The sequence below is a fragment of the Cotesia typhae genome, unplaced genomic scaffold, assembly GCF_013202065.1.
Source record: "Cotesia typhae breed Kobodo isofemale line unplaced genomic scaffold, CoteBio_Ctyphae contig_4, whole genome shotgun sequence".
Classification (NCBI taxonomy): Eukaryota; Metazoa; Arthropoda; class Insecta; order Hymenoptera; family Braconidae; genus Cotesia; species Cotesia typhae.
The window spans coordinates 910,286-935,930 of NW_027423748.1; the positions used below are offsets into that span (position 1 = coordinate 910,286).

Genomic DNA, 25,645 nt, shown 5'->3' on the forward strand with positions numbered 1-25,645 from the left:
TGTTTGCAAATCGAATATGATATATTAATTTAATTGTACCAAAACCAATACCAAATGGTAATGAAAAAATACATTATGTTGAAAAGTTATAATAGAAAGATAAAAAAAAATAATGAGTTTATAATACTAAGTAAACTATATCAAATCAAAGAGTAATAATAGAAATAAGGGATTTGACGAATAGATAAAGATGATAAATGAAGATATAGGTATATGAATATATGTGAAAATTTTTAATCAATACTTACATCAAAGATCATTTTTTTTTTTTTTTTCTAAAAAAACTATTGATGCAGTAGAACAAATTGAAAACTTTTTGCTTGTGACACGCGCTGAACGTCAAAACACTTCAACAAGAATATCTTTTATGACAGTTATACAAAAGATTTGAGACGTTATGATTTTTCGAAGATTGAAGGCCGGTATATATAGCCAATTTTTACCAGGACACGCCCTTTAGATCTTATTTTGCTTATTGCTAGAAGTAACATCTACTTTAATCCTCCTACAATTTTGATAATTAGCATATTTTTCCGTTTTTTAGCAATTGAAGAAAAATCATGGGGGTGGAGCCTATTCCATATTTTTTATAAATTACTATAAACATATGAATATGTTTATCAATTATATTTGCGGATAAAAAAATAATTTTGTAAAGTATATTAAAAAATCAATTTACTGTTTTTGTTGAATATTTCATTGTCACTCCAAATTGATTATTCATGATTCTACACGTTTTTACATGAAAAATTTATAATTATATTTAAAAATATTATTTCTGATAAGATTTTATCAGTCTATGAGTTACAAGGTAATAAGTGTTAAATATTTTTAAATATCATGCATAAATTTATAGAAGATATACATCAAATCTTTTGCTTATACTCCCTCATATATATGGCTCATTTTTTCGCAGGAGGTTTAATTGGGCACTTCCGGCGAAAATTTGAATTTTCAGCGGAAGTGCCTTAACTAAGCTCCAGTTAAAAAATTCTATGAAAATCAAATTTATCGTCTTACCCCAAAATATCTTAGGAAAGGCCTAAACACAGCTGATTTCAAAAGCGGAACTGAAAATTCTAATTTTATAACGTCCATCAAGGAAGTTACATTTTGGCACACCCTAATATATATCTATATATATATATGTTATGTCCACCCGAAAAAAATTTTTTTTTTAATTTAAATCATCCGCGCAGATAGAAGACTTCTCCATGCGTGAAAGCCACAATAAAATATAAGCTACGCGACTGCTGGTTGACTAGCGGGGACTTCTGCAATCTCAGCACCGCGAAACTTTAAAAAAGCGAGCATGAGCCAACGCCTCGTCTTTGTTAATTAATTCGACTTCCGCGTTTAGTTGACGGGCCCGTGCTTTATAAAAGACCCTTATCTTAAATTGCGCTGCACTTAAGACGAGTTCAGACTCAGTTCAACTGGCAGGCCACGTATTACATATAAAAATTATCATAGAAAGTCGTATTCTCAAAGTTCTAATTTGCTCTGCACTTAGACGAGGATCCGACCAATAAGTTTATTAAAAAGTATTCCTAAAGCTAAATTTGCGCACTTTACCCTACGGGGGACTGGAGGACGTTAGCTCAAATCATTAAAATTCATTAATATAATTTACGTTTAAAATTACAATTGTGAAGGTGTAAGTTTTCGTGATTATAGATAAATTTAAAAACGAGAAGAAAAACTCACTACTTTCATTCTTAAAATAAGAAGCCCTTAAAGTAAGCAGCTCAATCCATCCTACTCCATCTGCCGCAAGAAACAACCAAAGGGCTCAATCAAAAGAAGAGGCGCTGAGAGCAGCCCTTGAAATCACGAATCCCATGATAATAAATGAATCGACAAGTAGTAAGTACATCTATCTGTTCTAAATATTCATCCGTCTCAAACGAAGGCGTGGTAAGTTCGGACCTCGAAAACGTCCCACATAAATAATTAAAACAAATGGAAAATAGTCTGGTAAACATCTGATAAACAGATTGTAAAATTTTGTCCGTTTGTGTCGAAGGTTAGTCTCAGTCATTAAAGGGATTATTTTACAATAGCAATTACTTGAGTTAGACTGTCATTAATTTCCGAATTTTAAGTTTTATGACGTCTTTGTGAAAGTGTCTGTAGAAATATTTTGAAAACATGAGTAAACTTAAAAATACATTACAATTTTCTCTTAACTTATGAAAAACTAAAGTACATAACTGAATAGGCGACCCATACATTACCTGGCAGAAAAATCTAGCTGCTGCAGTCCCGAAAGATTCAGAAAATATTAAAGACTTTTATTATCGGTTAAGCGAGATGGTTCGTCGTATTGAACTTAATGGTCCTGAAGAGGACAGACCTGTAGTAAGACGGATATTCGAAAAAACTGCAGCTACCACCCTATACGAATACTTGCCGGTGTTATATCCAAGGGCGTTTTTAGAGCGGTAGCGTAAACGGTGGAGGTTTGGACTAACAGTTTAAAGAATACGCAACGGAGGTTTTAATTCCGTTGTTTTAATTATTTATTTGGACGTTTTCGAGATACGAACTTACCACGCCTTCGTTTGAGACTGACGGATTTTTATGAGAGTAGATGTACTTACTGTTACAGGAACTTTATTGCTGGTCAGATCCGTGGTTTCAGGGCAGCTGTTAGCGCCTGTTCTTTGATAGAGCCCTTTGGTTGGTTCTCGCAGCGGATGAAGTACGGTGGATTTGGGCTGCTTATTCTAAGGGCTTCTTATCTTATGAAATTAACGAACTCGAATGGAATTTCACTTCTTTTTAAGATTTATTTTTATAAACATTAAAACTTACACTTTCACAAATTGATTTTTAATCGAAATTATATTAATGAATTTTATTTGTTTGAGCTAACGTCCTCCAGTCCCCCGTAGGGTAAAGTGCGCAAATTTAGCTTAAAAGATATTAAGTTAAAAGATATTATACTTATTGACCGTACTCTCGTCTAAATGCAGGGCAAATTAGAACTTTGAGAATTGGTTCTCTAGATTTTACCTACTTATCGACCTCTCGCCTAAGTGAGAGAGAATTAGAACTTTGAGTATCCCGACTCGTAGATAATTAAAACTAATACGTGGCCTGCCGGTTGAACCGAATCTGAACTCGTCTTAAGTGCAGCGAAAATTAAGATAAGGGACTTTTACAAGGCACGGGCCCGTCAGTTAAACGCGGAAGTCAAATTAACTGAGCAAAGACAAGGCGTTTGCTGTTCATCGCATTTTTAAATACTCGCGGTGCTGAGATTGCAGAAGTCCCCGCTAGTCAACCAGCAGTCGCGTGGCTTTTATTTTATTGTGGCTTTCGCGCATGGAGAATTCTTCCATCTGCGCGGGTGATTTAAATTTAAAGAAAAATTTTGGGGTGGACATAACACCGGACTTCTTAAGATGCCTATGCAAAATAAGAAAAGCCAAAACCTTAGATGACGTGTACAAAGCCATCGAAAATGACGCATGCAGAAGACTTGAACGTAGACGATCTATGAGAGATAATGGACTTATATACCTAGTGAATCTCTACCGCCCTCAGTAGAATTCCACCGACGATCCGGACATGACGGTAACAGACATTACCCGCAAATGCCGAGATCATCTCGAGATTATGACGATCGAGGTAATTATCGCGAACTGCCTCGTACTTTAACGTACCGGGAGTACAGTCAAACTCTAAGGACAAGCGCCTCTTGACCCCAACATCCTACAGACTTTTATGAGGATCCATTTCACGACAGTTACGAAGACAATTATTACAGTCCGAATTATCAACCGGAACAACAATTAATGGGTTCCACTTTCGCGGAACGGAACCGAGCGAAACCCTCAATTTATCCCCAGAACTCAAAATTATTAACAGCCGCGGACTTTCTAAAATTATAATCAAAACTGTTACCATCCGAGGGTATTGGGTCCAACACAAGAGGCTGTACACTTCGAAGAAGACGAAGATTCGGAAGAAGCTAAATTACGGCATAAGACTAACCCTACGATAATTTGCAATTGTCCATTTTGCCCAAAGGGAGAACGTCGAGACGCGTACGACCCTTTAAACGGGTCGGGCGCTCGTCAACCGGAGGCGATGGCGAGTATGCCCGTCTAGTCTCCGTCTACTTCCACGAGGGGTCCCAATAGCTATCAATCGAATTAAAGAGGACAATATCGGAGTTTCCCGAATCAATACAACCGATCAATATTACAAAACCCCCAAAACCAAGTCCTAAAACATCAAGCGACCATAACGGAACCAATACCTCCCCCGAGACAAGAATAACTACCAATTCCGAACAACTTGACGTCATCACCAGGACCAATAGGCCAACAACTGATGACAGCAGTAGAGCTACGAGCACAGTCAAGAACGAACCAAAGTGCTTAACCACAGGAAGAGGTCCCACAGTCCACCTACGAAGCCCAGCACTTCGAAATGGGGGAGTAAACGCACTTCTGGACACCGGCTCCGACCTTAACTTACTCTGCATTGAAGAACTATGCGACGAGGTCCTTTGTAACATCGAAAATACCGAAGTAGTAGGAGGCATTGCTACTAGCTCAATACCCATAACCGGTCCATAAATCTAAAAATATTTGGAGTCAAAATCATGTTCTATCCAGTGCGGCCAGATCGTGAGTAAAACTTACCACCTCTCTGACGCCGCGCGCGCCACGCACACAGCGAAGCAATGTATCGGTGTGTCGGGTTCGGGGAAGCAGCCGACTACGTGTAGCAGGACCGTAACATATTACGGCCAATACCTCCTGCATATAAAAAAAAAAAATATGGATGAAATTTTTTTCAGGCAATAATTTTGGCATAAAAATAAATTTTAAAAATAAATAAATATTAATATTAATAATAATTATAGTTATTAATAACAATTATTATTATTAATGGTAACCTTAAAATCCTAAACACAACTTTTATATAAGATTTCATTTATAATCTTAAAATGCTCTGGTAGCCGGTAGGTATAATTTTTGGTTCCGTACTCCCTAAGTTGCGTGTTCGAATTCGCAATTGAGTCACATTTTTTTTTTTTTATATTATCATTAGTTATTATTATTATTATTACTATTATTACAAAAATCACATATTATATCTTTTAAATAAATAATTAACCAAAAAATCATACGACTACAGTTAAAAATTGTATCATGTTATGCTGTAGTATAGTATTCGTTATAATAATAATAGTAATAGTAATAATAATAATAGTAATAGTAATAGTAATAATAATAATAATAATTGTTAATTGTTGTCCGGAAATTCCCAAACACAACTATTATATAAGTTTTTGATTTTGTATCTTAGACACTGCGATGGCTATGCGTCTAAGTTTCGGGTTTCAAACGCACAAGGTTACTTGTTCGAAACCGCAATGAAAGCGAATTTTTTTTTTTGTCAATTTTTTTTTTTTGTTTAAATTTATTTATTATTATAACAAAAATAATAATTGAATTTATCTAAATCATTAATAAACTTAATAAATATGTGACGACATAATATTTTTGCAGTACATATCAACGTATTTGTATCAATTATTTTTATTTTAAGAATAACAATAATATTTATAGCAATAGCAATAATAATAATAATAATAATAATAATAATAATAATAATAATAATTGTTAATTGTTATCCGGAAATTCCCAAACACAATTCTTATATAAGTTTTTACACTATCTACTCAAGCGCAGCAATGGCCGCGCGCCAAAGTTTTTGGCCTTCAACGCGCAAGTTCGCGCGTTCGATCCCGCACAAAATTGCTTTTTTTTTGTTTTTTTTTTTTTCAATTATTGTTTATCGTATAATTAATTTATTCTTTAATTATTACCTTAGTATTATATATTTTCATTAAGCGGTAAAAAATTTTTTGCTTGTAATGACATACAAGAAATTTCCCAAGGTCTGTCAAAGCGCGCGAGAATTTAGCATGACGCTATGGTCTCACAAACCCTGGTTCGTTTGTTTACTAACAGACTGCTACGCTCGTGATTTGTCGATTCTCTCTGGGTTTTAACATTGTTAATTTCTGAGATCCGAAGTAATATGCATTATCGATTTTCAGTGTTGTGTTGTGATTGGTTCGTTCTCTGAGAGTTTTTAAGCCGTTAGTGTCGCGGAATTTGTATATGTCGTGTGTGTGTTACGTTGTGGATATTTAATGTTGTGTTGGTCAGTTTTCCGTGAATTTTTAAATCGTTAATTCTGTGTAATGTGGCTATTGCGTAGTTCATTAACTTTTAGTGTTGAGATGGTCAGTTCTTCGCGACATTTCAAGCCGTTTAAACCGTGGAAGAAGATTGCTGATTGAACGCAGTTTTTTTATGGATTACACAGTAATTTTATCAGGTATTTAATTACTTTATCATTATTTTCTTTTCTCTTTATTTATTTCAATAGTTGATTTATTATTAAATTCATTAATTTAACAATTTGTCATTTGTTTTTTTTTTTTTCATTTTTTTTTCTTTTTCATTCTTTTTGATCATCGCAGCATTGGTGTTATTTTTAATTGTTTTTGATCATGGATTTACTAGAGCCTTCTGCCAAAAAATCTAAAAAGTCCAAAACATTTCAACACCAATGGTTCGACGATCATCCACAGTGGAAGACATGGGTGAAGGAATGTCCGTCAGATTCAACTAAGTTTCATTGTCTTGCGTGTAATTTAATTTTATTTTGTGGTCGTTCGGAAATTGACGGGCATTCCAAATTCGTGTCACATTCGAAGATGATGAATTCTTTTATTATCTCTGCTGATTTATCGAACGTTTCCCCTTCACCTTCATCTTCATCTGATTTGGATTTCAACGAACGTGTTCAAGCAGCTGAGATTCGGCTTGCACATTTTTTGGCTGAAAATAATATCCCCTTGTCAATTGCCCCACTAATGTTAAATCTCTTTCAAACTATCGGTCAAGAACCTGCAGTTTTACAGAAAATGACATTGGGTAAAACAAAAGCTACGGGGGTTGTTAACCATGTGGTTAGCGTTCATCACTCACAGCAAATCGTAAAAGATCTCCAAGAAACAAAATATTCTGCTTTTGTTGACGAGACTACAGACAATACGAACGATAAATGGATGACGCTGATGGTTCGATATGTTGCTCCCGATTCTTTAATCGTAAAGACTGAGTTGATTGAGTTGATTGAAGTAGATGCTACTAACTGTTCTGGTGAACATCTTTCTGAACAGTTTACAAATGCGTTGGTAAAACAGGGAATTCCTCTGGATAATTTTATTGGTCTTGCATGTGATAATGCATCAGTAATGATTGGAAAAAACAATTCGTTTAAAACCCACACGACCAAAGTTGTTCCTGATCTGTTAACTTTTCCTTGTATATGTCATTCTTTAGCGCTGGTTGCTAAAAATGCGTGTACTGCGATCCCAGAGAATATTCTTGACTTTATGTCCAAAATTCCAACTTTCACCAATGGTAGTCCAAAACGTTTAGCAGAATTTCGAACATTTCAGAGAGCTTACTATGAACACCCTTCTAACCTTTTGCGGTTTGCTCCAACGCGATGGTTATCACGTCGGATCGCCATTACGAGAATTTTAGAGAATTGGGAAGCGATCTATGGTTTTATGGTTGATCAAGCTTCGGAAAACGTTGCAACTGCAGATAGCTTCTTAGAGGTTATGAACGATCCCATGACGAAAGCATATCTGATTTTTTTAAAATTTGCACTTAGCTCTTTAGAAAGCGTCAATTCTTATTTTCAGGCTCATAAGACATTAGTTAATGAGTTGCAACCTTTTTCGAAAAAATTACTCGTTGAATATCTTCAAAGATTCTTGAATCCACATTTGTTAGACCCTGTAATCTTCGAAGCTCGCAATATCGACTTTAATTTTAGCGGCAATCAACTTGATTTAGCTGACGTTGATGTCGGATACGAGTGTAGAGATTACTTAAAAGATCAATTAAATCTATTTGGCGTTCCTGAATCTATTGTCAACCAATTTTGCTACAATTGTTTACAATTTCTTATATTGGCTGCAGAAAATATTCGTAAACGTTTACCATTTGACGATGAATTCTTCTCAAATTTGACTGTTTTTTCAAAGGAAATCGCTCTTCTTGACTCCGATCGAGAATCATCGATTTCTAAAGTACAGTACGTCTGTCGAAAACTTAGAGTTTCAGAAGAATTAATTCAGGAAGAATGGCGTTCATTGTACTGTGTCAATCCGACTCTGAAGGAGAAATGGTGCAAACTTTCATTTGATAATATGTGGACAGAAATTTGCACTCTTACTACTTCAGATAATGTTGTCCAGTTTCCGATGATAAGGTCATTGTTAAGTGCAGTCAGGGCCCTTCCTCATTCAAACGCTGCGGCGGAGAGGGCTTTTTCTCTCATACCTGATATCAAAACCAAGAAAAGGAACAACTTAAGCCCAGAAACCCTTAATTCCCTTTGTGTTATACGATCTTCTTCAAAATCAAGTCACTTAACTGCGGTAGAAATGTCGATTGATAAAAATCTTGTGGGAATGATGTCATCTCGCAATTTGTATTGCGAAAAAGAAAAGTCCCCAGTTAGAAGTAATGAATGTCCATGCTTTCGATAGTGGAGATGATTGGGAAATGGATGAATCGTAAGAATTTTCATTTATATCTTTGAAACGTTTCCACTGTACATTTTAATTGCTGTAAATTAGATAAAGCTTTTGTGATTTTATACGTAAGCCAGAACTTTAAACAATGTTATTTAATAGATAATTTTATTGCTAATAAGATTAATTATAACCTTTATTTTATAAAGAAGTCAGAGCCTTCTGCTTTGCTTCGTACTATTTTATCCAGTCAAGTCTAGTCAAGTGTTAAAAACTTAAATTATTATATTTAATTATAGAAACATCCATTAATTAATTAACTAAGTTTATTGTTCAAAGGTTTAAATCTTCATTACTTTTATTAGTTTTGTAAATAATATGGAGCTTTAAGGTTTATAATTAGATAGTTTATTAACAAAGTTTACTAGTCAAAGCTTAAACGAAGCTTTTATTATTCCATTCATTTGTTGACGAAGTTAGAGTCTTCAATTCGGCTTCCTTTACATTTCTAGTCATTTCTAGTCTTTAGTTTAAGAAATTAGTTATTTTAATTTGCTTATTAAGAAAAAAAAGCTTAAAGCTCTGCCATTAATTACTTTATTAATTAAAACTTTAACTACAAAATTATTGTAAAAAAATAACTTACTCCATCTAAGTTTTAGGTGACATGGTTTAGGCCTACTGGGGACCCGCCATGAAAAATAATGGGAACGCATCTCGAAGCACAGTACCTCTTGGGTGATGTGGAAATCTGTGCCTTCAAAGAGCAATTGAAAAAAAAAAAAACAAAAAAAAAAGCAATTTTGTGCGGGATCGAACGCGCGAACTTGCGCGTCGAAGGCCAAAAACTTTGGCGCGCGGCCATTGCTGCGCTTGAGTAGATAGTGTAAAAACTTATATAAGAATTGTGTTTGGGATTTTCCGGATAACAATTAACAATTATTATTATTATTATTATTTGTTATTAATTGCTCAGGGGGGTTTTCCCCGGAGTCCGACTCTCCGAGGGCCCAGCCTGAGCGCCATCCATTACTGCTGCACCACTCCACACAACAAGGCGGTTAGTGAGTGCAGCAGGCCAAATTCATTTGCCCAAGTAGACGCAGGGATCCCAAAATGACAGCCTTTTGCATCCGCACTGCTAGAGACACGGCTGCTGAACTGCAAGCCGGTATCTTCGCAAGTGAAGACACAAAAGACTGTTTCATCCCTCCAAGGACGCCGACAACCAAAACGACGAGCTTGACACGGTAACCTGGGTACAGTTTGCCAATTTCAAACAGGAGATCCTGATATATCTGGTGTTTGTGCTCTTCTTTGGCCGAGATATTGTATTCGGCTGGGGCCGAAAACTCAATGACATAAATGTCACGAGTAGCCTTGTCAAAGAGCACAATATCAGGTTTGTTGTGGTCAATCCGCCGGGTTGTTGCGAATGGTATGTTCCAATAAATTTTGGAACTGTCATTCTCAACAACCTGCGGAATATCTCCTGGCAGATAAGGCAGCACTGGTGTCTCATCGATACCGCAGCTATATCTGAGATGATAATAGAGTACTCGCAAGGCAGCATTGTGACGCTGTATGTAGGCACCTATTGCCAGCACAGGACATGCCGACAAAAGGTGCATCAGCGTCTCCGGATGTTGTTTACACATCCGACAGGACGTGTCCGGAAGCTGCGCCTGGAGCACCTTGCTACGGTATTCGAGAGTGTTGATAACACCATCTTGGCAGGCAAATATAAACCCTTCGGTCTCGGACATCAGGCCAGCTGACTTCAAGCTGGGTGGACAAGCCATGGTCACGGACGTGTTTGAAATACACGCTGTGCATGGACTTGTCCATGTGTTCACCGAGGAGTTTTTTTTCCTCGGCTATCCTGATGACGCTCTTGAACTCCTTTTTCGGGAGTTCAATGAGAGCGTTTATTTCTCCGAGACCTAAGGTATTTGCCGCGTAGATTGCTGCCTTATACAAGAACGACCCCTTCCGCGCATTTTCATGACTATGAACAAATTGCATCAGGAAGTCGTCCTCGTCTGCTGTGAAATTGGCAACCTCGTATGTTAAACCCAGAACCAAACGATCGTGAAGCCGCTCCAAGCTCTGCAATCCTCTCCTCCGATGTTCCGGGAGAGGTACATCCTGGCGACTGATGAGTTAGGGTGCATGCTCTGATTCATATTGATGACTTTACGGGTTTTGTTGTCGAGATCTTTCAACTCATTTCGAGGCCATTTCAGGATCCCAAAAGAGTAAAGTAGGACCGGGACAGCGAGCATGTTAGTAGCTGAGACTTTGTTCTTGCCGGAAAGTTCTGATGACCAGATCTTCCGGAGTCTCCTAACATACTCACTGCGAAGAGTTGTTCGGACTTCAGAGACGGCATGCATTTGCCGCTCTTCAATCCCTAGATATCTGTACAACTCTCCGGCGTCTAATTCTCTTAAGACGCTCCCATCCACTAATTCGACATCTCCACCCGTATCAGAGCACTTACCCTTCGCCAGGTGTACGACCGCACACTTGTCCAACCCAAAAGACATTCCGACATCTCGTGTGTACTCTGCTACGATGTTGATGGCCGTTTGTAGATGATCTTTGTTGGCACTGTATATCTTTAGATCATCCATAAACAGTTGGTGAGTGATCGAGTATACTCGATCACTCGGTAGCCCCGCAGAGTACCCACGAGTTTGTCGGAGGGCAACAGATATTGGCAGCAGTGAGATGCAAAACAACAGAGGGCTCAGAGAATCTCCCTGAAAGACGCCTCTCTTGTACTGAACAGTTCCGGTTACGTGCAATGCATTTCCACTTCCTATGTGAAAACGCGTTCGCCAGAGCTGCATCGTACGTTGTATGCATCCCACTGTTTGGCGATTGATTCCGAGGCATTTGAGCAGATAGAGAATCAACTCATGTGAAGTTGAGTCAAATGCCTTACGGTAGTCAATCCAGGCCATAGACAGGTTGCGTTGGTAGTAGATTGCGTCTTGAATGACGCATCTATCTACCAACAAGTTGATCTTGCAACCTGACACGCCCTGTTTACTGCCACGTTGTTCGTATATCTGTTGTCACACAGGCTCTATCTCCTGCAAGATACGGTTATTTAAGATTTTTGTAAAAATCTTGTAAACCGCATTCAAGCAAGTGATAGGCCTGTAGTTCTTTGGGTCGGACAAGTCACCCTTTTTAGGGATGAGTACGGTTCGCCCTTCTACCAGCCAGTCTGGAATTGGTTCGTCGCCCTGAATGTATGATGTAAAAATCCGGGCCAGATGAGCATGTGTAGAAGAAAATTTCTTCCACCAGAAGATGTTTATGCCATCTGGACAATTATTATTATTATTATTATTATTATTATTATTATTATTATTATTATTATTATTATTATTATTATTATTATTATTATTATTATTATTATTATTATTATTATTATTATTATTATTATTATTATTATTATTATTATTATTATTATTATTATTATTATTATTATTATTATTATTATTATTATTATTATTATTATTATTATTATTATTATTATTATTATTATTATTATTATTATTATTATTGCTATTGCTATAAATATTATTGTTATTCTTAAAATAAAAATAATTGATACAAATACGTTGATATGTACTGCAAAAATATTATGTCGTCACATATTTATTAAGTTTATGAATGATTTAGAGAAATTCAATTATTATTTTTGTTATAATAATAAATAAATTTAAACAAAAAAAAAAATTGACAAAAAAAAAATTCGCTTTCATTGCGGTATCGAACAAGTAACCTTGTGCGTTTGAAACCCAAAACTTAGACGCACAGCCATCGCAGCGTCCAAGATACAAAATCAAAAACTTATATAATAGTTGTGTTTGGGAATTTCCGGACAACAATTAACAATTATTATTATTATTATTACTATTACTATTACTATTATTATTATTACTATTACTATTATTATTATAACGAATACTATACTACAGCATAACATGATACAATTTTTAACTTTAGTCGTATGATTTTTTGGTTAATTATTTATTTAAAAGATATAATATGTGATTTTTGTAATAATAGTAATAATAATAATAATAACTAATGATAATATAAAAAAAAAAAAATGTGACTCAATTTCGAATTCGAACATGCAACTTAGGGAGTACGGAACCAAAAATTATACCTACCGGCTACCAGAGCATTTTAAGATTATAAATGAAATCTTATATAAAAGTTGTGTTTAGGATTTTAAGGTTACCATTAATAATAATAATTGTTATTAATAACTATAATTATTATTAATATTAATATTTATTTATTTTTAAAATTTATTTTTATGCCAAAATTATTGCCTGAAAAAAATTTCATCCATATTTTTTTTTTTTATATGCAGGAGGTATCGGCCGTAATATGTTACGGTCCTGCTACACGTAGTCGGCTGCTTCCCCGAACCCGATACACCGATACATTGCTTCGCTGTGTGCGTGGCGCGCGCGGCGTCAGAGAGGTGGTAAGTTTTACCCACGATCTGGCCGCACTGGTTCTATCTTGTACCAGAACGACCGGGCGGTTATAAGGCCATCCTCGGAAATGAATTTTTTATTCAAGAACACGTAACCATTTCATTTTACTGGAAAACCTTAGTAGCAAAAAATAAACCTATTCAACCTATCCCAATAATTAACCCACGAAAGTACCCAGACCAAAAGGTCCTCGCTCTAGGAACTGGGCCAAAAATTTTCGTACCGTGTAACTTACTCCTAGGCAATTATCAGCGCTTCCTTATCGATACCGGAGAGGATGTATGCCTCATCAATGCATCCGCTTTAAAATCCGAAGTAATTATCGACATTGGAATAGCTAGGAGATTTCGAGGGCTCAGTGATAGTACTTTCGAGACCTTAGGAGCAACTACATTAAAAATCCTTACCATCGAAGTCGAATTCCAAGTTTGTCGAGAAGATTTACCATTCCCCGGAGTGGGAATCTTAGGAAACAACTTTTTCGAAGCCGAAAAGGCGGAAATCTCTTATGATCACCAAACCCTAGTTTTATTGTCTTGCCCTTAAAAACCGACACCTTTTAGCCTCGAAACAAAGCCTTCTTCAAGCTACACATTACCTTCTCGTATGAAAGTAGTAATAGCTGTACCTGTCCAAAATTTCGATAAAAGCGAGGGATACCTCCCCCGAATGAATCTTTCGAAAGGGGTACTTGAAGGAGAAGCTGTTGTCATAGTAGATGACGGGTACGCCGTGTGCATGATTATTAACCTCAATTTAAATCCGGTAAACATAGACATAGGACCTCAAACACTCGAAGATTTTGAATTTGATGATTCTAGTTCAGAGGGGGACGAATCCGACGCCCCTTCTATAGAAAATTCCAACCGAATAACCGACAAACAAGAACGTATTAAAATTCTACTCCAGAAAATACCGCTAAATCATCTCAATCAGGATGAAAAAGAGCAAGTTCAGAATCTTATAAAAAACAACCACGACGTCTTTCACCTCTCTGGAGATAGGTTAGGTCGCTCGAAAAATTTCACCTGCTGGATCGAAACTACCACCAACGAACCGGTGAAAATAAAACAATATCGATTTCCCCCAGAACATCGGGAAGAAATCGCCAGGCAGGTCGAAAATCTCGAGAAACAAGGAATAATTAGAAAATCTAACTCTCCGTACAATTCGCCTTTGTGGATTGTACCAAAAAAATCTAATGGACTTTCTATAAGAAAATATAGGATAGTTATTGACTTTAGGCAACTAAATAAAATCACTATAGGGGATGCCTATCCCTTACCCCTAATTATCGATATTTTAGACCAGTTAGGCGATGCTAATTTCTTCAGCGTCTTCGATCTCACCATGGGTTTTCATCAAATCCCAATGCGCCTCGCAGACGCACCAAAAACGGCATTTTCTACCCCAGCCGGGCACTGGGAATTTTGTTGCATGCTTTATGGCCTAGAATGCGCTCCGTTTATCCTCCAGTGAATGATGGATTTCACCTTAAGCGGGTTAAAAGGGACGGAATTATTTATTTATATCGACGATTTAGTCAGCTATGGTAAAACCCTACAAGAACATGGGGTGAGAGTTCAAAGATTATTCAATAGATAGAGAAAAGCGGGTCTCACCCTCCAACCAGAAAAACGTAAATTTCTCTGTCCGGAAGTAGATTATTTAGGCCATGTAATAACGAAAGAAGGCATAAAACCAGACCCTAAAAAGATTTCATCAGTTAAAAATGCCTCAATACCGAGAAATCATACGGAAGCCAGAAAATTCATGGGACTCGCCAATTATTATCGAAAATTCATCCAAAATTTCGCTGAAAGGGCTAAGACCATAACAGACCTTACGCGAAAAACGAAGTCTTTTATATGGACCGAAGAAGCGCAAACAGCATTTGACGATATCAAAAATGCCCTCTGCGAGGACTCATTTCTCAAATACCCAGATTTTAACAAACCCTTCATCCTAGCTATCAGCGCGTCAGACTCAGGAATATCCGGAATTCTCAGTCAAGCGACGACAGTGGGGGACGATGACTTAGAAAGCGACGGAGAGAAAATAGTGTCATGTGTCTCACGCGTCTTTCACGACACCGAAACCCGATATACAGACAATGAAAAACAATGCCTTGCAGTAGTCTACGCAATTCAACAATTCCGACCGTATCTCCAAAAACATTTTACTTTAATAACCAGTAGCTCTCGTATCACCTGGCTAAGGGACAGCGCGACTGTCACCGAAAAACAAGCAAAATGGCGGTCTAAATTGAGCAGATATAAATTTAATGTCGTAGTCCGTCATAAAATCACCGAACAATACGCTGAAGGACTCTCTTACAACCCTGAAGGTCGTCCCGAGCCCTTAGACAACACCTTAAATAATAATACTGAAAATAACTCCCTAGCGCTGCTCATCACGGCTGTCACTAAAACACAAAAATCTAATAAAATACTCTCAGACGAAGAAGAGATTTAATCGGTCAAGCGCCCTGGTCGCCCTCTCGGATCTAAAAATAAATCAAGAATCAATAGCGCTCCCGAAGTCAGAGAGACAATTGCCTCTCGCCTTGGAAGAAGGGAAATGGGAAAAACGTGATTCCCACCTAAAATAAACTATCTCGAAACTAGCAACCTCGATATAACCTCTGAAGACCCGAAACTGCAAGAAATCGGAAATTAAGAACAGGGGGATGACGAAGTTTTCTTGCCAGCCTCAACTCCCGGACCCTCCACGATTAGTCAACCAGACATGGGCCAAGAATGGGACGACGAAGCTGAAAAAGACGATAAGATCGAAGAAAATAAAGAAACAATTTTCCCACGAAAACAACGACGAAAAACCCAGGAACTAATCAAAATGTTCGACGAAATCATTAAAAGACGACCCCCACCGGAAAATTCTTACAGGGAAAGAGCTCTAGCAAAAATGCGTCTAGAAGAAGCAATATTCAATTACATCCCTCAAGAATTAACCAAAATGAAAAGAACTAGTTCCGAAACTCCAAAAACTATCCGCTAATCATTAAGTAAAATGCCTCCACTCTGGTGAAGTGAAGAAGATTCCTTAGACGGCGACACAACACCTGCAACTAATGTCGACGAATTTCTTAGAGACAACAGCGATAACCTTGAGGAAGGATCAAGCAGCGACATCAGTCCAGAAGAAACGGGAAGAAGCGAAGATCCCAGCGAAACTGAATACCCCATCATCATAGAACCAATGCCTTCGACCTCAGTAGAAATTGTTAATACAAGAAACGTCGTCAACACACACGATGAAAAAGAAAATCGACTAAATAAAAATTCTCTAACGCCACAGAATACAATTGAATTCCGATTTATAGGATATCTAGATGACGGTCCCGAACCCCGAACACCAATCTTCGGAAGAGTCCTCATTCCTGACGAACTAAAGGCTATGGGTATCCGTTATGATCACGCAAGCCGCCAAGGCGTAGGCGCAAACGGCAAGGGAATAAATGAAATGGTCGAAACCGAGTCGGCCGACGCAAATAAAACTCTTATCGAACCGGAACAAGTAGGATCAAACGAAACATTATCCAATATAACTAAATCGACCAATACACAAAATAATAATAACCACAAATCGAATAATAATCCCGAAAAATCCCACGATCCGGATAAAAACAAAAATAAGTCAACAACAAGCGGGAATATAACAGTGGGGAATGATGTAGGGAACCGCCGATTGGGACCACGCTTTGTCGCCTATGACCCTCCAACTTTCGAAGAGGCTCAAAATATTTTTGCCGAAAGACGTCATTGACCAAGAATATCATCACCCTCGAGTTCAGACGAAAGTATACCGCCAAAAAGGTCCGAAATAAAAATTAAATTTACAACTAGCCGAGATAGACTTACTTACGCTTGAGACCACTTAGTGCACTTTTTAGCAGCTGATTGCGAAGTAGTAAAACCCGTAGCTAAACTACTCCGCGACCTAAAATTTATAAACGCGAACGATCTGCAAGCCTCAAATCCGACAAAAGAAGACGTATTCGTCACCAAATTAAGGCGTTGTAAAATCGTCACTATTTATCAAAACGAAACATTTCGAAAAATTAGACCCAATCGATCATCGAAGAGTTGAGAAATCTTCGACAGTTGATGCACAAACACGACATCCATTCATTTCGCTGTGCAAAACAAGGGGATAAATTTGACGATTTAAATATTCAAGCCTACTTATCACACGAATTAAAAGACTGTCCGATAGCAATTACTCTGTGTGAAAGGAATATCGAAGTACCGGATGAACCCCTTCAAACAAAAATAATTGAAGAAAATCATAACAGCTTAATCGGGGGCCACAAAGGGGTAGTAAAAACGTATTGGCGTATTCGCGAAAAATATTACTGGCCAGGAATGAAAGATAATATCTATAATTATATCCGAACTTGTGAGATATATCAGAAAAATAAAGTCACGCGAATAAAAACAAGACAAGCTATGTCCATCACCGATACACCCTTCGAACCCTTCGAAAAAATTAGTATAGACACAGTAGGACCCCTACCCATGACTACTGACGAAAACGTACACATCTTAACCATCCAAGATAATTTTTCCAAAGCCGCAGTCGCAGTTCCTCTCCCTGATATCAGTGCAGTAACCGTTGCAGACGCTTTATTAATCCATTACATCGCTCTTTATGGGTGCCCTCGCGTAATTCTGTCAGATAAGGGCACCTCATTCACAAGCAAACTAATTCAACAGCTAGCTAAAGACTTAAAAATCCAACGAATAACTACCTCTTCCCATTATCCACAATCAAACGGAGCCTTAGAGAAATCTCATCAACCTCTAGTCGATTACTTCCGAGCGTATGTAGATAAATTCAGTAACTGGGACCGGTACATCCCAATAGCAATGCTAAATCATAATACCACCGTACACACGGCCACCAAATTTATACCATACGAAATTTTGTACGGAAGAAAAGCCAGGAGCCCGACTCAATTCCCGGATTTCAGTAAAATCGAATCTTATGACGACTATTTAGCTGACCTAATTAGCCGAATATCCGAAATCCAAGGAATATTCGCGGAAAATTTAACGAGAGCTAAACACGAGTCGAAAGTCCGATCCGACAAATATATACACCCGGCAAAATTTAGTGTAGGAGACCTCATATATACTTTAAAAAAAGAACCTAGAAAAAATAAATTAGACCTTTATTATACCGGCCCATACGAGATAATTGAAATAAACGAAGTGGGAAACTTAATAATAGAAAAAGAAAACGGGAAACGGAAATTACTCTACCTAAATAAGGCTAAACCAGCCAGCCGCGAAAAATTTGACTAAGAAAGAACCTAAGTTGCTTGTTTCAGCACACACACACACACACACACACACACACACACACACACACACACACACACACACACACACACACACACACACACACACACACACACACACACACACACACACACACACACACACACACACACACACACACACACACACACACACACACACACACACACACACACACACACACACACACACACACACACACACACACACACACACACACACACAGCCAATACAAGTACGACGTGAACACTGTACCATTTCTCCTCCTGGGGCTTGGATATCTGGCATGGGGCTCAGAGGAAGTGAAAATAAAACCAATGCAAGCAAATCCAGGCCTATTATATGACCCATTTAAGAGAATTTACCTTATCAGAGAAGAATGGCAACTAATTAGCTCAATTAAATTCAAAAAACTAATAACTCTGTATCCAAACGTGAAGCAAAATCTATGGGAGGCTTATGGGATATGTTCCTTGAAATTCAATCATACATTTTGCATGTCGTACCTAAGGACCAACACCCATCGAGAAATACATGCCGAAATCGAACAAGCAAAACACCGGCTAAAACAGTTTCTCGAAGATCCACAACTTGAAGAATTACACCCACAGAACTGCACAAAAAGAGCACCATGGTTCGGGTCCGTAGGCTCAATTGCACGAAAATTATTTGGGACGATGGAATACAGTGACAAAGAACATATCATTAAATAGCTAGACAAGTTATATGAAGATACCAGAGACTCAGTACACCTGTCCCAAAATAACACTCACATTATTAAGAGCAAAATCAACGAAATCCTGAAACATGAAACAAACATAACCAAGCGAATCAAAAAATTAGCCCGAATTTCAGCATCACTACAACAATCAATAAATAAAGAGGTAACCTTCCTACAAAGGACCCAACTATTCTCGATGATAGGAGAGGAGAACATCCACCGGATGACTAACCACTTAAGGTGACATGAAAGAAAAAAAATTGAATGTTGCGGTCTCCCAACCGCTAGATGGCACTGAAAAATTGCCATCTATGATTTAAAAAATTAACTAAAATATGATACTTCTTTTATAATACTCAAATAATAAAACAGATTTGTATGTTATCAGTATAAAATTATTCTGTGTAAAATTTGAAATTTTATTTTCTAATTTCTAGTCCTACGCTTTATTCGTCTTGGTTTTTTTATACTTCAAAAGTTCGTTTTGAAGTTTCAAAAGTTTGTTTTTTACATTCCCAACGAAAGCAATATGAAGGAGTTTTACGTAAAATTATAATTTCATAATTTTTCTAATTAAACCAAAAATATTTAATAACTTTTCATAAATGGAAAAATATGCTAGACAAATGATTTTATTTGAAGTAATTTAACCCTTATTATTGTACATAAGTATCTACGCTATTTATGAAACACCTTTATATTCAATATTTTAACAATCCTTGAAAAAACTACGTAGTCATGACACAAGATTGTGTTTCGATGTAGACATATATTGTGTTTTCGTTAAAAATTACAACTAAACATCATCAATCAATCATTTGTCATATGCAGTTTAATACGTTAATCGAAAAGTTCACCCCAAAAACTTTTTTTTGTCCTCTGAAAATGTATGTCTTCGAGCTCAAAAATATAGTTTTTTGTATTATTTTGAGCTCTCCAAGCTCAAATAAATAGCTGTTCTGTGCTTTTGAGCTCTTTGAGCTCAAAAGGCTGATGGTAGTTTTATAAAAAACTATTTTATGAATTTTCAAACCGCAATAACTTTTGAATGAATTAACCGATTTTCTCGCGGTTTCCGACATTCAACGCAGTTTTTTTAGTTCTTTGAAGAATCTTCGAGTACAAACTGGTCAGATTAAAAATTTCATAGAAATTCTGGAAAAAACATTTTTTACAATTTTTTTCGACAACGATATCTCACGAACGAATCAACCGATTTCGACCGGGTTGATGACGATTGACGCGGTTTTTCAAGGTTAAGAGCTGACTAATTTTTGGAAGTGATCGGTGGAGCCGTTAAAGAGATTTTTTGAAAAAACATCTTTTTTGAAATTTTTGTTTTCGATATCATACGAACAAATCAACCAATTTTGATCGGTCCAACGGTGATCGACGTGGTTTTTCAAGGTGAAGAGCTGATTAGTTTTTGGAATCGATCTGTAAAACCGTTTAAAAGTTATTCCAAAAAAACAATTTTTCAAAAATTTTGTTTTTGAGATTTCTCAAAATTTAGCAAACGAAATTGGTTCAAATTTTTAGTGAATTTAAGGGCTTCGATACTCTTTGGATTGCCACTAAGTTGGTCCCGATCGGTCAAGCCGTTTCAAAGTCATAAGAGGTTTACACACACACACACACACACACACGCGCGCGCACAGCCGCACGTACACCACCGTAAAAACCATCAGGGAAGCTTCCTAGGACCTCAAAACGTCAACATCCGTTGAAAACTTGAAAAACGGAGTAAAACCAATAATTTCCCGAATTAAAAAAAATTTTCAATTTCTCTTAGCGGGAAGTTAAAAAATTCAAAATTTTTTGCACTAAGATTATGCTTCTAATGCTTTCTCTACGAGCAGTAATAAGGAATTTTACATACCGTCGAATTGTGCATCAATTAAAAATATTTAATCAATGTATGATTATTAACCAACAAGCCCTAAAACTTGCAGATAAAATTTATGTCCAGCAATAAACAACCTGTGACGGAGCTTAGATAGAAGGGGAACGATCGTAATGTATAAGAATGTCTACGAAAGATAGAGAAAATAAAGTTTTATTGAAGGGTGCGCTGCAGTCGCAGAGATCCCTGATTTAAATTTAGTGGGTGATTATTTAACCAACAAACTTGAGTTTAATTCATTGTATAAAAAAGAAAAATTTATGATCTAAAGAAAAATGAATAAATTAATAAAACAAAATTAATAATTGAGAAAATAATCATTTATGTAGTGATAAAAATTGTAACTTAAAAAATTAGGTTATATATTAAAAAATAATATTATAATTTTTAGGAACGTAGCAATAATTAATTTCAATTGCATTAGCAATAAAAAACAAGAAATTAGAATAAAAGTTTTCACAGTCAACATTTGAATTAATTAGTTGCTAAATGTATAGAACAGGAATAAAGGAAGAAATTGTTATAAATATTTTTTGTCGAATTTTTTACATTAAAAAAAGAATTATTTATTATAAAATAAATAAATACATAAATATTTATTTCTTACTGATAATGATATTCAACGTTATAGCTTTCATGTAATACATAATAAAATTTTGCACAAACTTAAATAGTTAGAATAAGGAAAATACAAATTGTATTTTATATTAATTTTTCTCAACTTTTTATTTTTGCTTTTTCTATTAGTATAATTTTTATTAATTGAATTTGCTAAAAAATGACCTCTTATTGTAATAAAATAATTTAATAATTTTTTCATTAAATTAAATTGGTGTTCATGGCAACTTACATACGGAAATGATTTTTCTTGGGCTATTTTATCTAAGATTTGACTCATCGTATTCATTTTAACAGTTTTCGTCCCAACAACTTGTAATACGATATTTTCTAGGCGTTCAATTAATCTATACAAATTTTCACTAGGATGTTTGCAAGAATCACCCATTGCATCAATGACTATTGCGGTCTGAACATTCCTCAGACTCCAGACTACTTGAACAGTCCAAGCATCGGGAGAATCGCTGCATTTTCCTGGTGACAGCCAGCAATATAGGATATAACGTATGTACTTGTGTGAGCGACATCATAATCATGATGTAAATGAGGATCACTAGAATACGAATTTATAACATCATTGTTCGAATCAAGTTCTTGACGATCAAGTTCTTCTTCACTACCTTCGTCCAACAAATTTTCAAACGGTTGTTTAGCTACGCTTACCTTTGTATTCATATTACAATCTTCTCGTAAATGAGGATCACTAGAATTAGTAATATCACCATTCAAGTCCGGATGATTAAGTTCATCTTCACTACTTTCATCTAACAAATTCTCGAATGGTTGTTTAGCAACACTTACTTCTAGATTTATATTATGATCTTCTTCACAATATCCGTCTTCAATAATTGAATCAATTTTTTCTAACCACTTTAATTTTTTATCTTTGGTTATTAATAATGACTCTTTGGTTTCCATTACAGATTGCAATAATTCCACAGCAGTAACATTTGATCCTTTTAGTGGAGTAACACATGAGTATGAGCACAGTAGTCTAAAGACTTTACCAAACAGAAAAGGATCAGGATGTTCGTTACATCCACAGACGCTCCTAACAATGCCAATGAATTGCTGTAAATAATAATGTAATAAAAAAAGATGGAAATAATAAATTCATATATTTTGTTTCATGAATATTAAGAAATTATGATTTATTCGGCACTGGTTATAATATTTAATTGAGCTTTCTAATGAAAAAGATTTAAAAAAAAAACATGAAATTTTATAATTGATATTTTTGAGAAGAAAAAAAAATACAATTCTTCATAAAAATATTTATAAATTTATAAATTTAGCGAATATTATTTACTTCACTTACTTCTAACTTGTCTTGATTTAAACGAGCTATCATTAAATAATCGAAATGACATTCTTCGTGTAAGAAATTTATCAATTCAAGTGTTCCTCCCAATGTTATCTTCAGTACTATCAGAGTACTTGTTAGGGTGGGTTAAAAAAATCGAATAATTTATTTTTGACTTTATACTCTGAAAAATAGGTTCGTAGACACCTAAAAAGAATTCTCTCCAAGTATAAGCTCTTAATTATAACGGGAAGGTCCTCCGCTTTGCGGGTTTCTATTTTTTTCGAATAATCAGATAAAAAAATTTATATCTCGCTTCCAACTGCTTGGAAAAATATTCCGTGGCATAGATTTTGTGAGAAATTGAATGCTTTACAAAAAAGGTCTCTTATGACTTTTTCAAAAACTCAACCGATTAAAAGATATTCATAGTTGAAGTTTGGCTATTTTAAGGAAAATATTCGTTTTTATTATGAATTTTATAAGTCGATGAAAAAAATTATTTCGGATTGCGGAACTCATGATTTTGTAGGAAATTTACTGCTCTACAAAAATGGTCTCTTATGATTTTTGATTAAGTGAAGCCGTTACGAGATATTCATCGTCAAACATTAACGAATATCAATATTTCCAGTTTTTGATCAATAATTCGATAAATTTTAATTTAAACTATGAGTTTCAGGAAAATTTACATAAATTTGAGTTTCGATCGATAAAGAAATGTTATAAACAATTTTTTTAATATTGTTTTCAGTCTTGAGCTTGTTTGATTGCATTAAAACAAGAAATTAGAGCATTTTTTCGACGTATAGCCAATGATTAGTTTAATTTGAAGTGAATGACATATTTCTTTGTCAAATTTAATATGAAAAGTATTGAATCAAGTAAGAAACAACCAGTATTTAACTTTTTTATAGATAAATTTTTTATTGAATTATCAATTGCAATATAATTGTCTATATTTTTAACATAACAGTACGCTATTACTATAAATAATTTCTTTTATTACAATTTGGGAATGTTTTTGATGTTCTTTGACAACTTGCAATAAGTACTGGAATTGTTCTTCATTTTTGTCAAGCATTGATTATATTCACTGACTAATGCAACAGCTCGCTCTGCTGAATCATTGACAACTTTTAGTTGTTGAAAGTATTCTTTATTTTCGAGATAACTCTCATTAGTAGGCCATAATTCAACATCGACATCAAGAAAGTCATACGGTAGATCGAAGATTTTGAAAAGATTTAATGACTTTTTAGACACAAAGTCACTCAGAGTTCTCTGCGCCAATGAATTCAAATCTTTTTAGCAATTACAAATCTTTTAGCTTTAGAATCTGTACCTTCACGAGTATTAACAGCTTCAACAATACTTTTTTACTTCTAATGGAACGCCATCGTCAAACAGTGATAAAATGGCAAGTTCATCACTCAAATACCATAAGTGCGAAATCATTTTTTCACACGTAGCTGAAGAAATCAAAGGATTGATATGTTTGTACTCCAATAAATTTTTCATAAACTGCAAGTCATGATAAGCAGCAGTTGTTGCAGAAGTTGATGAAAACCAAGCTTTTAAATACAATGTGACTATAAAAATACAGAAATGACGAAGACCATGCAATTCTTTCTGAGAGAGTTTGAATTCATCTCTGAATAGATACATTTTCAAACTATAAATGGCCTTAGCCATCCATCTAGCATGATGAACAGCACCAGGACGTTTGAAAGAAATCTTTTCTTGAGGCATTTCTCCAAGGAAAATCAATGATAATTCCAATAATTCTTTATCTAACTTATTATAACATTTCTTTATCGATCGAAACTCAAATTTATGTAAATTTTCCTGAAACTCATAGTTTAAATTAAAATTTATCGAATTATTGATCAAAAACTGGAAATATTGATATTCGTTAATGTTTGACGATGAATATCTCGTAACGGCTTCACTTAATCAAAAATCATAAGAGACCATTTTTGTAGAGCAGTAAATTTCCTACAAAATCATGAGTTCCGCAATCCGAAATAATTTTTTTCATCGACTTATAAAATTCATAATAAAAACGAATATTTTCCTTAAAATAGCCAAACTTCAACTATGAATATCTTTTAATCGGTTGAGTTTTTGAAAAAGTCATAAGAGACCTTTTTTGTAAAGCATTCAATTTCTCACAAAATCTATGCCACGGAATATTTTTCCAAGCAGTTGGAAGCGAGATATAAATTTTTTTATCTGATTATTCGAAAAAAATAGAAACCCGCAAAGCGGAGGACCTTCCCGTTATAATTAAGAGCTTATACTTGGAGAGAATTCTTTTTAGGTGTCTACGAACCTATTTTTCAGAGTATAAAATCAAAAATATATTATTCGATTTTTTTGACCCACCCTAGTACTTGTGGTAATAGCAAAATTGAAATCTTCAAGATTTTCAGCTCTATCAGTTAATCGCTTCTTATTTTTTCTGGACTTCTGTTTTTCTTCAGAGGCTTTTGCTTCCCAATTCCTCAAATATAAATCGAAGTCAACGATAACCTGCAGTATGAAAATTGTTTCTTTAGTTACCGTTAAAAAATTATAGGATGTTCAGGCATATTTTTTTCATCCAACGTGTGACAGTATATACAAATCAATGA

The 25,645-nt window shown here is 35.5% G+C and overlaps 2 protein-coding genes across 3 annotated transcripts; one reads left to right on the forward strand and one right to left on the reverse strand.

The window, feature by feature from the left end:
* Window positions 1-6,544: 6,544 nt before the first annotated feature.
* LOC141527393 (zinc finger protein 862-like) lies at window positions 6,545-8,605 on the forward strand. The gene has a single exon (XM_074242818.1). The coding sequence runs from the start codon at window positions 6,545-6,547 to the stop codon at window positions 8,603-8,605; it is 2,061 nt and encodes a 686-aa protein (XP_074098919.1).
* A 13,148-nt stretch (window positions 8,606-21,753) lies between these two features.
* On the reverse strand, window positions 21,754-23,467 carry LOC141527476 (uncharacterized). 2 transcript variants are annotated; one of them, XM_074242990.1, is made up of 3 exons: window positions 23,025-23,467; window positions 22,370-22,777; window positions 22,155-22,259 (listed from the first exon to the last, which is right to left on the reverse strand). In XM_074242990.1, the coding sequence occupies exons 1-3, from the start codon at window positions 23,055-23,057 to the stop codon at window positions 22,257-22,259; spliced, it is 444 nt and encodes a 147-aa protein (XP_074099091.1). In that variant the 5' UTR covers window positions 23,058-23,467; the 3' UTR covers window positions 22,155-22,256. The 2 variants fall into 2 exon arrangements, with proteins under 2 accessions (XP_074099090.1, XP_074099091.1); XM_074242989.1 differs by having other exon boundaries at window positions 21,754-22,777.
* Between the last annotated feature and the right edge of the window lie 2,178 nt (window positions 23,468-25,645).

Coding starts and splice junctions, on each gene's coding strand:
- LOC141527476 (XM_074242989.1), bottom strand. CDS start 23,057: ATGATAGCTCGTTTAAATCAAGACAAGTTAGAA. Junction 22,778..23,024: donor TAAATCAAGACAAGTTAGAA/GTAAGTGAAGTA, acceptor TATTATTTACAG/CAATTCATTGGCATTGTTAG.
- LOC141527393 (XM_074242818.1), top strand. CDS start 6,545: ATGGATTTACTAGAGCCTTCTGCCAAAAAATCTAAAAAGTCCAAAACA.